Raw genomic sequence first — 12,172 nt, forward strand, 5'->3', positions numbered from 1 at the left:
CTTCCAATGTCTTCCCTTGACCACAAATGACAACCCAAAGCACATGAATACAAAAGAAATTATCAAAGGCTAGATGAAAACCCACACTTATTATGAAACATGTATAGATAAATTGAAACTCAACCTGACTAAGGCTGGAGGAAGTGCTTCTGAAAATGAAACCGTCTTATTTATTTCTCCATCCATTCATTATCAAATTAGAAATTGTGTTCTTCTTGGAGATGAGAAGGTTGTGGTGAACCTAGTGTGTGTTCACTATGTTAGCCAACCTTTTTGAGTGTGGCAAAGGAATTTCCACATGTTGCTCTCAAGGCACCAGAGCTGTGGCTTGTGTCAATACATAGGGCATCACTTTGATTGTGACATTTTTAGTGCTCATTTACCTTTTTTCATAGATATTTAATTTCCACTCAATGGTTTGGAGAAGAACTCATGAGCAACTGCATAGTCTGATTTAACAATTTCAGTTCATCCATAAGACTAAAATGACATGTTAGTTGTTTTAATATTGTCCAACTGTTCCTTTTTCTACATATGCATGAAGCCCTGTGGATGAAATGGAAAAAAGAATTGGTGGTACTCCATGTGGCTTCAGCACCTTTGTCCTCCTCCTACATATATAATGTTTTTGATGAAATGTTAATATTACAATGCCCCCCTTGGAGGTCTGAAAGTGCTTTGATACACAGAAACTCTTTTGTAAAGCAGGAGTGTGGGGTGGTTGGTGCCACTTTCAAGTGTGAAACCCCATTGAAAGAACAGCCTTTTTGTTCTACATAATGCATTGTGAGTAGTGTTGGTACACACCAGTACATATACACTAACTCCCAGGACTCCTAATGGGAGAATTGGGAGGTAGATGATCCACTTCAAGCAATGATGAAGCCCCAAAAGCCTGTCATAGATTGAAAAATCTAAACAAGGTACGGAAAGTCAGAATATTGATGTTGACTGGACATCTTCACTGTGGAAAGTCCTTTTATTTTTCACCATAACTGTCTTAATGGACTGTCCTCTAAAAATGAGTCACCCAGTTCCAAGTTAGAAATCCTAAGAATGACTTTGGTTAAGAGTTATGATAGAGTTGTTTACTCCTTTTCTTGTTTTTCCACAGCTTGTACAATGAGACTCTCAGACGGAAACTTCTGCAAGCCCCAACTCAGAAGCTAATCTGCCCAAAATTCTGACATACGCTGTCCTGCTGGTTTTGTCCTGCTCTCCTCTTTCCGAGTTCAAGAAGTATGGAGCAGCTGCCAAAATTTGTTTATCTCAACAACAGTGGCCAGTGGAACAATGTTCCTCCGTGGGATGAGATATTAAAAGATGACTTTTGTGGCTCATCTGTGGGAGGGACTACCTTCTTGATTGTCGCCTACAGTGCAGTGATTGCTGTTGGTCTTTTAGGCAATACCTGCTTGGTGTTTGTCATTTCTCGTCAGAAGGAGATGCAAAATGTCACCAATGTTCTCATCGCCAACCTCTCTTGCTCTGATATTCTCATGTGTATAGTGTGCCTGCCGGTCACAGTGATATACACTCTTATGGACCGATGGATCTTGGGTGAGGCCCTGTGCAAAGTTACTCCCTTCATTCAGTGCATGTCAGTGACTGTCTCCATTATTTCTCTAGTCCTTATTGCCCTTGAGAGACACCAGCTTATCATTCACCCCACAGGCTGGAAGCCAGTGGTGGGCCACTCCTACCTAGCAGTGGCTGTTACGTGGATGGTGGGTTGCTTTATTTCTTTACCTTTTCTGTCCTTCAACATCCTCACAGATGTCCCATTTCAGAATCTCAGTCTTCCCTTTGATCCCTTCGCTGATCACTTTGTGTGCATGGAGAAGTGGCCCTCAGAGAAACACCGTCTTGCTTATGCAACTTGCCTGCTTCTCTTCCAGTACTGTCTGCCTCTTTTTCTTGTCCTGCTGTGTTATCTTCGCATATTTCTTAGGCTTAGAAGGAGGAAGGAAATGGTTGACCGTGCAAGGGATGGAAGCCAGAAATCTGGTAGGAACAGCTACAGGGTCAATGTGATGTTAGCATCAATTGTTGCAGCGTTTGCTATCTGTTGGCTGCCACTCAACGTCTTCAACACCCTCTTTGATTGGAACTACCAAGCAATCCCTCCCTGCCAGCACAACCTGATCTTCTCAATGTGCCACCTGACCGCCATGGCATCCACCTGCATAAATCCCATCATCTATGGGTTTCTTAATAGCAACTTTCAGAAGGAGGTGAAGTCAATTCTGTATCGTTGTCGCTGTGGAGGCACCCCTGAGAGCTATGAGAACTTCCCACTGTCCACTGTTAGCACGGAGATCTCCAAAGCTTCCTCCCTCAGAAATGGATCAGTCAGCCTTAATGCTTAAAGGGAAGAAGAGTGTGCCTTGAAATGGCCGAGGTCTGCTTATCATTGCAGGATCTCCACTAATGCAACCTCACTGCTGTATTCAGACTCTCTCGCCATTTAAATATGTTCAAGCCCATTGTTAAGCCAATGAATGAAATTCAATGGAAAACCTACTGGCTGTTTGACCATGGATTCTTGTACCCGATTCTGTATTTGTTCAGTAATACAACCCAATATCGGTGAATCAATCAAGACTATGTGCATTCTTCGGACTTTATTCAAAAGTGAATAACATTGCTGGTATAATCAGGCATGTTGGCTGCCAAAAAATCAATAGATTGAGCATCACCTTTAACATATTCTGGACCAGGTCTTCAGCACCCATTATTATAATTCTTTATTTCAACTTCTTTATTGTCATCCTTTTAATACTGCTGGAAAAGAAGTTGACAAAGGAATATGTGTGGAAACATTGCTGGGAATTTCACATGACACTTGTACATACCATCTATGTTGAATTTTAATGTTTAAATATACATATAGGACAATCACAACTGTAATATGGTATAGATAAAGATGAACTGTGAATCAGACTAAAAGAAATATACAAATGATCCCAAACTTCAAAGAACGAAGGGCTTCTGATAGGTTCAAAGGCATCTGTAATAAATTCAAAGAAATATTCAAGATCAGTAGTTGCTGTATGAAATATTTTGTTTGGCTGATTCATCAAAGGAGCTTCAAGTCCAGCCAAATATTTATGGTTTCTGTGATGAAAGTCCAAAAACACTAAGGAACTTCTACCCAGCAGTAGACTGGCTAGATCGGGTGTTTCACCTGCATAAACACTTTCTGCCAGTTATAACTCCTCTTTGTACATTTTGAAGTGAATCATCTGATCAAAGGTAAAGGTATTGCTGAGGTAAAGACAATGTTTGGTAGACTTAAGGCTCACCAGCACAAAATCAGAGAAGCAAGTGATGTGAATTCTCAACAAGCTTCAGGAAGGCAACGATTAGGATTAAGAATTAACCAGAAGCATGACTGAGATGATCTGATGATGGCAGGTGGATTATTTTGAACTGGATAATGGAATGGTAATTGAATTCTGCAATACTTGTGGTTGTGAATGCTACCTTTAGAAGCACCTTAAACTGATCTCAAGCAACTGAGTCCTATTGGAAGAGTTTTTCTCCTTCTTGCCTTTGCTACTGATTTCTTTTGCTGATGTTTGTAACCTGAGTCCACTGCAAAATGAGTTGACTTATTCTTGGGATTGTATCCCTAGTTATTCTGGCCTGTTTGGTCATTTTTCTAGTCTTTGTCCTGCTATAAAATGGTCCTTTGTAAAAAGTTTCCCCTGCAGTAAATTTTGTATAGACACAATGTATTTTTTTTTTCCAATTGCTATGTAAAATGCAAAGTATTCATAGTATATAAGATGTTTTCTTCTTGCAGATGCACTTTTGCATCGAAACACTGGCCGCAGCCTCTGTCCAAAAATGTTTTACTCAAAATAATACAAATAGGTTCTTGTCCTAAATGGTTTCAGTAGTGTCAGCTCTAAGCCTTGAATAAATAAATGATGTTTATTTGTAAAACTTTATAAATTCTGCAATAAAGGAGAGCAATTTTAAATTCTGGAATTATTTTGAAAACAAAACATCATGTCTCCTCATCCCTTCGAGATAAAGGCAATTATGTGCATTAGCACTGTACTGCTAAATTTTTAAGAAAACAGAATATTTTATAAATTATTGTGGTTCCTGCATCCAAAGTAAATTGAAGTGATGTAAAAGAAAATAAACAAACAACAACCTATCATTTATAATTTAGTAATTGCCTGGGTTAAAGAATGTGGATAGACTTCAAAAACCAGCAGATGACTAACAAAAGATGTAATAATAATAATAACAATAATAATAATAATACTGCGGTGGGTTGGCACCCTGCCCGGGATTAGTTCCTGCCTTGTGCCCTGTGTTGGCTGGGATTGGCTCCAGCAGACCCCCATGACCCTGTGTTCGGATTGGATGGATGGAAATAATAATAAAGATGACAATGATGATGATAATAATAATTATTTACATTTATATAGTGTTTTTCCCACTGCTTAAAAGCACTTTGCATTGAGAGTGGGGAGCCACTTCAACACCACCAACATGTAGCACCCACCTCGATGATGCAATGGCAGCTATTTTGCTGCCAGTATTCTCAACACACATTAGCTGCTGAGTGGTGAAGGGATGAGAGAGAGATACAGTTAGGGACAGGGGATGACTAGGGGGCCAGAATGATTAGGCTGTGGTGGCAAATTTATCCAGAACATAGGGGTGCACCCTACGCTTTTCGAAGGATGCCCAGTGATCTTTAATGATCACAGAGAGTCAGGACGTCGGTTTTACGTCTCATCTGAAGAACGGCTCCATATTTACAGCACAGCATCCCCATCACTGTACTGGGGCATTGGGATCCACATTCAGACTACAGAGTAAGTGCCCCTTGCTGGCCGCACCAACACCTTTTCCAGCAAAGACCCAAGCTTTTTCCTAGATGATCTCCTCTCCAAGTACTGGCCGGGCCCAAACATGCTTACCTGTTGTGAAGTGCAGGTGGTACAGCTGGTTGAATTCAGTCCACCCTTAAGGTAAGCCAGTGTGACCATACAAGACAATAGAAGTGAACATTACCCAGGCATTCATTTTCTGTATCTGCTTTTCTATTATACAGGGAGATTCACACAAAAGAGGCCCTGAATATTCTGTTGTAACTCCCATTAGGATGAATCAATATGAACCAAAAATAATACTCTATATACCTTGATGTATGTGTAGTCGATTGCATTACATGCGATGCTGGAAGTGGTTTCCATTTTCTGCCAGACATATTTCGACACAGCTCCATGTTCCTGAACGGATTGGCAAGCATCTCTAGGGGAATAGCAGCAATTTCATGTTGCATGTTTTCCTTCAAATCTTCCACAGTGTGAGGTTTGTTCCGATAGACGTTTCCTTTGTGCAGACCCCAGAAGAAGGAGCTTGGTGGTGTCAGATCCAGCGACCGTGGTAGCCAAAGCCCCTTTGAAATCACCCTGTTGCCGAAGAAGGACTCAATTTCTGCCAGGCTCCTTGATGATGTGTGACACATTGCTCCATCTTGCTGGAAGTAACCTTCCATTAACTCACGATGATCCAATTGATTCTGACATCGCTTAAATTAATTCTTTTTTTTTAAAATTTTATTCATTTTATTGAAATCACACAACATTCCATACAAATAGATCAATTTTACAAGAATAGGATTGAAAACAAATCAACCCCCACCCCTGAGAAAGAGAGCATGGGCAACAGAATAAAACTTAAACCAAGTAAAAATAAGTAAATAGATAAATTAATAAGTGAATACAGATAAATGGAGAAGAAAAAGAAATGGGGAGAGAATCTGCTTCCTCAGTGCTTTAAGAGCTTATTCTAAGATGTTTTTGATTAGATCCTGCCACGTTTTGAAAAATTTCTGCACAGGTCCTCTAAGTGAGAATTTGATTTTTTCCAATTTCAAATAATATAAAACATAAGTTACCCACTGACTTAAAAGGGGAGAGTTATGATTCTTCTAGTTTAACAGGATAAGTCTCCGTGCCAATAGTGTAGTGAAGGCAATCACAGTTTGTTTGTCCTTCTCCACTTTAAGCTCATCTGGGACTCCACCAAACACAGCTGTTAATGGGTTAGGAGGGATTGTGACACCATGGCTGTCTGAAAGGCATTTAAAGATTTTGGTCCAGAATGATGTTAATTTGGTGCAGGACCAAAACATGTGACCCAGTGAGGCTGGAACTTGATTGCAGCGTTCGCAGGTTGGATCTTGCCCTGGAAACATTCTGGACAATTTTAAACAAGACAGATGTGCTCGATATGTGATTTTGAGTTCAATAATTGTTTGCTTTGCACATATGGAGCTCGAGTGAATTCTCTGCATTGCTACCTTCCATTCCTTTTCTGAGATGTTGAGTCACGATGGTGGAAAAAGGTGGTACTCGTGCAGAGGTGCCACAGATAAAATATTCTCTATTTCAAAATGCTTCCTACATTGTACTCCACCATCATGATGAGAAGTCGAGTGAGTGAGTGAGTGAAGAGGTACGGGCGGTATGCACCCAGAAGTTGCAAACAGAGGTTAAACGTCACGACGGCTGTCCAGCGTCTACCTCATCGCTCCGACACAGGGGAACCTCCATATACTGAGGAGCACATTGCACGTTGTTTTGTTCAGATTGCTTTGTCCTAGTGGGAGTTATTACAGAATATTTGGGGCCTCTTTCAAGTGAATCTCCCTGGCACAAGATAGGAATCCCTTCTTAATTGGGTTAGGTTAGAGATGTCACTTAAACAAGGTAGAAAATAGAGTGCTTATAAAAAATCACACTTCACCCATGTGATAGCCAGGGTTTAAATTTGGGGGACTTACCATTATTGAATGAACCACCATGCTGCCATTGGTTGGAAGAATATCCATCCATTTTCTGAACAAGTTTATTCTAACTTAATAATGAGGTATGACCCAGTGGGCAAATCATTATTCACACTATACTAATACTGGATAAGGCTTCCTTTTGCTCTAAACACAGCATCAGTTGTTCATGGAATGGGTTCCACAAGATATTGGAAACACTCCTTTGAGATTCTGGTCTATGGTGACATGATTGTATCACACAGTTGCTGCAGATTTCTCAGCTGCACATTCAGGCTGTGAATCTCCCGTTCCAACACATCCCAAAGGTGTTTTGTTGGATTCAGATTTGGTAACTGGGAAGGCCATGGAAGAACACTGAACTCATTGGTATGTTCTTGAAACCAGTTTGAGATGATTGCTGCTTTCTGACATGGTACATTATCATGCTGGAAGTAGCAATCAGAAGATAAGTAAATCTTCTGAAAGTCCGAATGGGAGGACCTTGTATTGCCAGTGCCCACTAGGGGTACTAAATGCTGTTTTTTCTCTTGCGGATGCTGTTAAGGGAATTTACCAGTATCCCTTTGTCATGTCAAGAGTAGTCAAATAATGGGCCGTCCCCATCCGTTCGAGGGGCTCATCCACACAAGGCATGGGGTAGGCATCAAATTTGAGACTTGGTTAAAATTTGCAAGTCATTGCAAAATCTCCATGACCCGTCAGGCTTAGATACGAGGACGATGGGACTGGACCAGGGACAATGACTTTCCTCAATGATGTCCATGTCCAGCATGCGCTTCCAGTTCCACCTCTACACGTTTCACCTCCGGGGCATTCCCTGACTACCACCCCCGGGTCTGTGACTATGTCGTGCTGAATCAGCGAGGTACGGCCTGGTGCTTCACTGACCACTTCCAGAACAGACTCGTTGCTCGTTCAAGCTCCTGTCACTGGAGGGGTGTCAGATTGTGACTGAAGTTAAGGTCAGCTGTTTTTGAGAAAAGGGAGAGGGCAGGATCTTCCTTATCCTTCCACAGCTTTAGGAGGTTAACGTGATACACCCTCTCGCTCGGTCAACGATTTGGTTGGCTTACCAAATAGTCGACGAGCCCTTTTCTTTCCTTCACCTTGTAAAGGCCAAGCCAATGTGCCAGGAGTTTTGAATGGGAAGTGGGCACAAGTACCATTACTCGGTCCCCTGGTTGAAACTCTCGTAAGGAGGTGTTTCTATTATAATTCTGTGCCTGTGCTGCTTGAGCTTTTGACATGTGGTCTTTTAATAAAGGTCTGATTTTTCCCAATCTATTGCGTAATTGTGTGATACATTCTAATATATTGGTGGAGGGAAGTGCCTCACCTTCCTATCCATCCTTTAGGACGTCCAAAATGCCCCTGGGCTGGCATCCGTACAGTAACTCAAAAGGGGAAAACCCCGTAGAGGCTTGCGGCACCTCCCGATAGGCGAAAAGTACCGGGGTAATAGCTGGTCCCAGTTCCTACCATCCACTCTGACTACCTTGTGGAGCATCTGCTTAAGGGCTTGGTTAAAGCTCTCCACTAACCCATCCGTTTGAGGATAATAAACGGATGTCTTAAGATGCTGAATACTGAGTAACTTGGCAACCTCCCTAATCGTATCCGAAGTGAAGGGCGTACATTGGTCCGTAAATAATTCTTTGGGTATGCCCACTCGGGAGAAAAGCCCTACTAATTCCCGTGCAATATTTTTCGTGTTAGCAGCTCGCAGGGGAACCGCTTCTGGGTACCGGGTTGCGTAATCGACCATAACCAAAATATATTTATGGCCTCGAGCCGAAGGTTCCAGGGGTCCTACCAGATCAACACCGATTCTTTCAAATGGAATGTCTATGAGGGGGATCAGAACTAGAGGAGCACAACCCCTACGGGGTATCTGACATAGCTGGCAGGTCTGGCAAGACTGACAGAAACGTCGGACCTCCTCATTTACTCCGGGCCAATAAAATTGGAGTTTTACTCGCTCCAATGTTTTTTTGGTCCCAAGGTGGGTGCCTAAGAAGTGGGTGTGAGCCAGTTCGCAAATCTCCCGCTGGTAGGTTCGTGGTACTAGCAGCAGTTTCCACCTCTCACCTTCATGTTTCGCAACTCGGTACAGCAGATCGTTGTCCAAAACAAAGTAGGGCTCCGGTGGTGTGGAATCCACGGACGGTATGTCGTCTACAGAAACGATGGCACTCCTGGCAAACTTCAGGGAATCATAGTTCCACTGCTCTCTTTTAAATGACGCCGGTGTAAAGCGAAACTGATGATCCATGCCGGCGAGCGGGTCAGGTGGGCAGTCCAAGGGCATTCCTGTCCAACTCTGAGCCCCACCCAGCTGTACTTCCGGGTCAGGGTCCGTCGCCAAAAAGGATTCCACCCGGCTGTCCACGTCATCAACAGTCGCCAAAGTGCATGGCGTGGGAGCAGCCGGGAAAGCCCCTTGACCCTCCACAATCAGACCCAGGCTAGGTGTGGGAGTGGTTTTTGTTCTACCGCTGTTACTCTCTGACCAGTCTTGTCTGAGTATAAGCTGAAAGGGGGGCTTGGGCAAAACAGTGACGAGCAGTTGTTTCAGCGTCCCCTTGGTCTCCCTGTGTACACATGTCACGTTCAATCTTTCAGCCACCCATTGTCGCGGTAGAACATAACGGTGAGCAATAATGGTAATGTTGCTCCCGGAATTATACAGTGCCACCACCGAGTGTCCGTTTACCAACACCACTCCCGTATTAGGAACCGCCAAGGGATGAAACAGAGCACAGTACCTCTTTCCTTTGGCCCAGCTGCAGTCAATCGGCTCTGCAGCATTGAGAGGACAGTTGGGAAGGAGGTGTCCCACTTCGCCACACTTGCAACAGCACGGCGCGGAGGTCCCCTCTCTCTCGGTCTCAGTTGAGGCTCCACCATCCGATGGGTGGGCTATGGAGTGGCGATGCGTCCGTGTTGGACCCCGTGAGAAGGCTTCTCTTACCCCCTGAGTTGGAGAACCGCCAGTTGGCGCTCCAGGATGTCCAAAAGACCGTTCATGTCCTTATAGGAGTGCCATCGGACCTGCTGAGCAAGAACGTCCAGCATGGCGTTTACCAACTCCTCACAAACCACCTGCTCCACTACCTGGCGGGCCTGGTTCACATCTGGCCTTAACCAGTGCCCAAGCTTGCCCCAGAACTCGAATGCCTGGGCTCTCGCCTGGCCGTGAGGGTCAAATTTCCACTGCCTCCATTTCCCTACCTGCTGGCCTGAGGTAACGCCGTAGCATTTAAATATTTCGGTCTTAAGGAGGTTGTATTGAGTGGCATCCTCCTCAGGGAGATCATGATAGGCACGCTGCGTGGGCCCCTTCAAATACGGTGCCAGGATGGAGGCCCAATCCGCCCGCGGCCATTGATTCCGAGAGGCGGTCCTCTCAAACACCAACATATAGGACTCGATGTCATCCGCCTCTGAGAGTGGTACGATGGGAGGTGGTGGAGGCAGAGCGGGCTCAGGTTTCACCGCTTCTGCTACAGCCAGCCATCTTTTGATCTCCGCTAATTCTATTTTAGTGGCAGCCTGGTTCACTTTTAGAGCCTGCAGCTCGTTAGCCATTGTGGTCAGGACCGCATTCAGCTCCTGCCCTTCAAATATTTCGGGCGTTTATCCTGCCGGCTACGCCACTGTTCTAAAGAAACACACACAAGTATAAAGGTTTGGGTTTTTTAGGCCCCATATACTGTAAAGCAAAATGAAAAAGAGCGTCAGTGTTTTCTTCCCAGTACAACAGACATTAAATTGAAGCAGGTCGGACAATTTATAACGGGGAACAGGAAGTGATGAAATAATGATGGGGAAAATCGTGACGGATGATGGGAGAGCAATGTCATCATTGGGGGGCCGGAGGTTAAAAAGGGCCCCGGAAGTGGGTGGTGCCAGGAGACTTCCGGGTTTGTTTATGGCGGCAGTGCTTTGGTCTTTCTGAAGGAACAAGAAAAGAGAGGTTAGTACCCTGCCATTGTCACCCAGAATGGCTTGTCGCGGCACCCGTCAGGTCCTTAAGCCGCTCCCCATGCGCATCACTTTTTCCACATTTTGTTATGTTACAGCCTTATTCCAAAATGGATTAAATTCATTTTTTTCCTCAGAATTCTACACACAACACCCCATAATGACAATGTGAAAAAAGTTTACTTGAGGTTTTAGCAAATTTATTAAAAATAAAAAAATTGAGAAAGCACATGTACATAAGTATTCACAGCCTTTGCCATGAACCTCAGAATTGAGCTCAGGTGCATCCTGTTTCCTCTGATCATCCTTGAGATGTTTCTGCATCTTACTTGGAGTCCACATGTGGAAAATTCAGTTGACTGGACATGATTTGGAAAGGCACACACCTGTCTTTATAAGGTCCCACAGTTGACAGTTCATGTCAGAGCACAAACCAAGCATGAAGTCAAAGGAATTGTCTGTAGACCTCCGAGACAGGATTGTCTCGAGGCACAAATCTGGGGAAGGTTATAGAAAAATTTCTGCTGCTTTGAAGGTCCCAATGAGCACAGTGGCCTCCATCATCCGTAAGTGGAAGAAGTTCGAAACCACTAGGACTCTTCCTAGAGCTGGCCGGCCATCTAAACGGAGCGATCGGGGGAGAAGGGCCTTAGTCAGGGAGGTGACCAAGAACCCGATGGTCACTCTGTCTGTGGAGAGAGGAGAACCTTCCAGAAGGACAACCATCTTTGCAGCAATCCACCAATCAGGCCTGTATGGTAGAGTGGCCAGACGGAAGCCACTCCTTAGTAAAAGGCACATGGCAACCTGCCTGGAGTTTGCCAAAAGACACCTGAAGGACTCTCAGACCATGAGAAAGAAAATTCTCTGGTCTGATGAGACAAAGATTGAACTCTTTGGTGTGAATGCCGGGTGTCACTTTCGGAGGAAACCAGGCACCGCTCATCACCAGGCCAATACCATCCCTACAGTGAAGCATGGTGGTGGCAGCATCATGCTGTGGGGATGTTTTTCAGCGGCAGGGACTGGGAGACTAGTCAGGATAAAGGGAAACATGACTGCAGCAATGTACAGAGACATCCTGGATGAAAACCTGCTCCAGAGCGCTCTTGATAGCCATTCATGTGTTTTATAATTCACTTGAATATTGGGGAAAACTTTTTCTTGTAGCTGCTGAACACTTGGAACAATATTGGAAAAGGATTTTCAAATTCAATCAGCCCGGTGTTAGTATGTATAGGAATCTTCCCATCTCCTAGCTTAAGCAATTGTTTAGAGAACAATTCAGCAAAGGTGTCACGACATAAATGAACTGTCATGTTTGTTGTGAGCGAAATGTTTCTGACGTATTTCCAGAGGTGCGAT

The 12,172-nt window shown here is 44.1% G+C and overlaps 1 protein-coding gene across 1 annotated transcript in view; it reads left to right on the forward strand.

The window, feature by feature from the left end:
- LOC114649979 (neuropeptide Y receptor type 1-like) overlaps positions 1-3,996 on the forward strand; it is a 63,713-nt gene extending 59,717 nt beyond the window's left edge. The window contains exon 2 of the mRNA XM_028799392.2: positions 1,115-3,996. Coding sequence (XP_028655225.1) covers positions 1,242-2,369 — 1,128 coding nt within the window. The 5' untranslated portion in view covers positions 1,115-1,241 and the 3' untranslated portion in view covers positions 2,370-3,996. The remainder of the gene's footprint in view (positions 1-1,114) is intronic.
- Positions 3,997-12,172: the final 8,176 nt, after the last annotated feature.

Source organism: Erpetoichthys calabaricus, chromosome 1 (assembly GCF_900747795.2).
Source record: "Erpetoichthys calabaricus chromosome 1, fErpCal1.3, whole genome shotgun sequence".
NCBI classification, from domain to species: domain Eukaryota; kingdom Metazoa; phylum Chordata; class Cladistia; order Polypteriformes; family Polypteridae; genus Erpetoichthys; species Erpetoichthys calabaricus.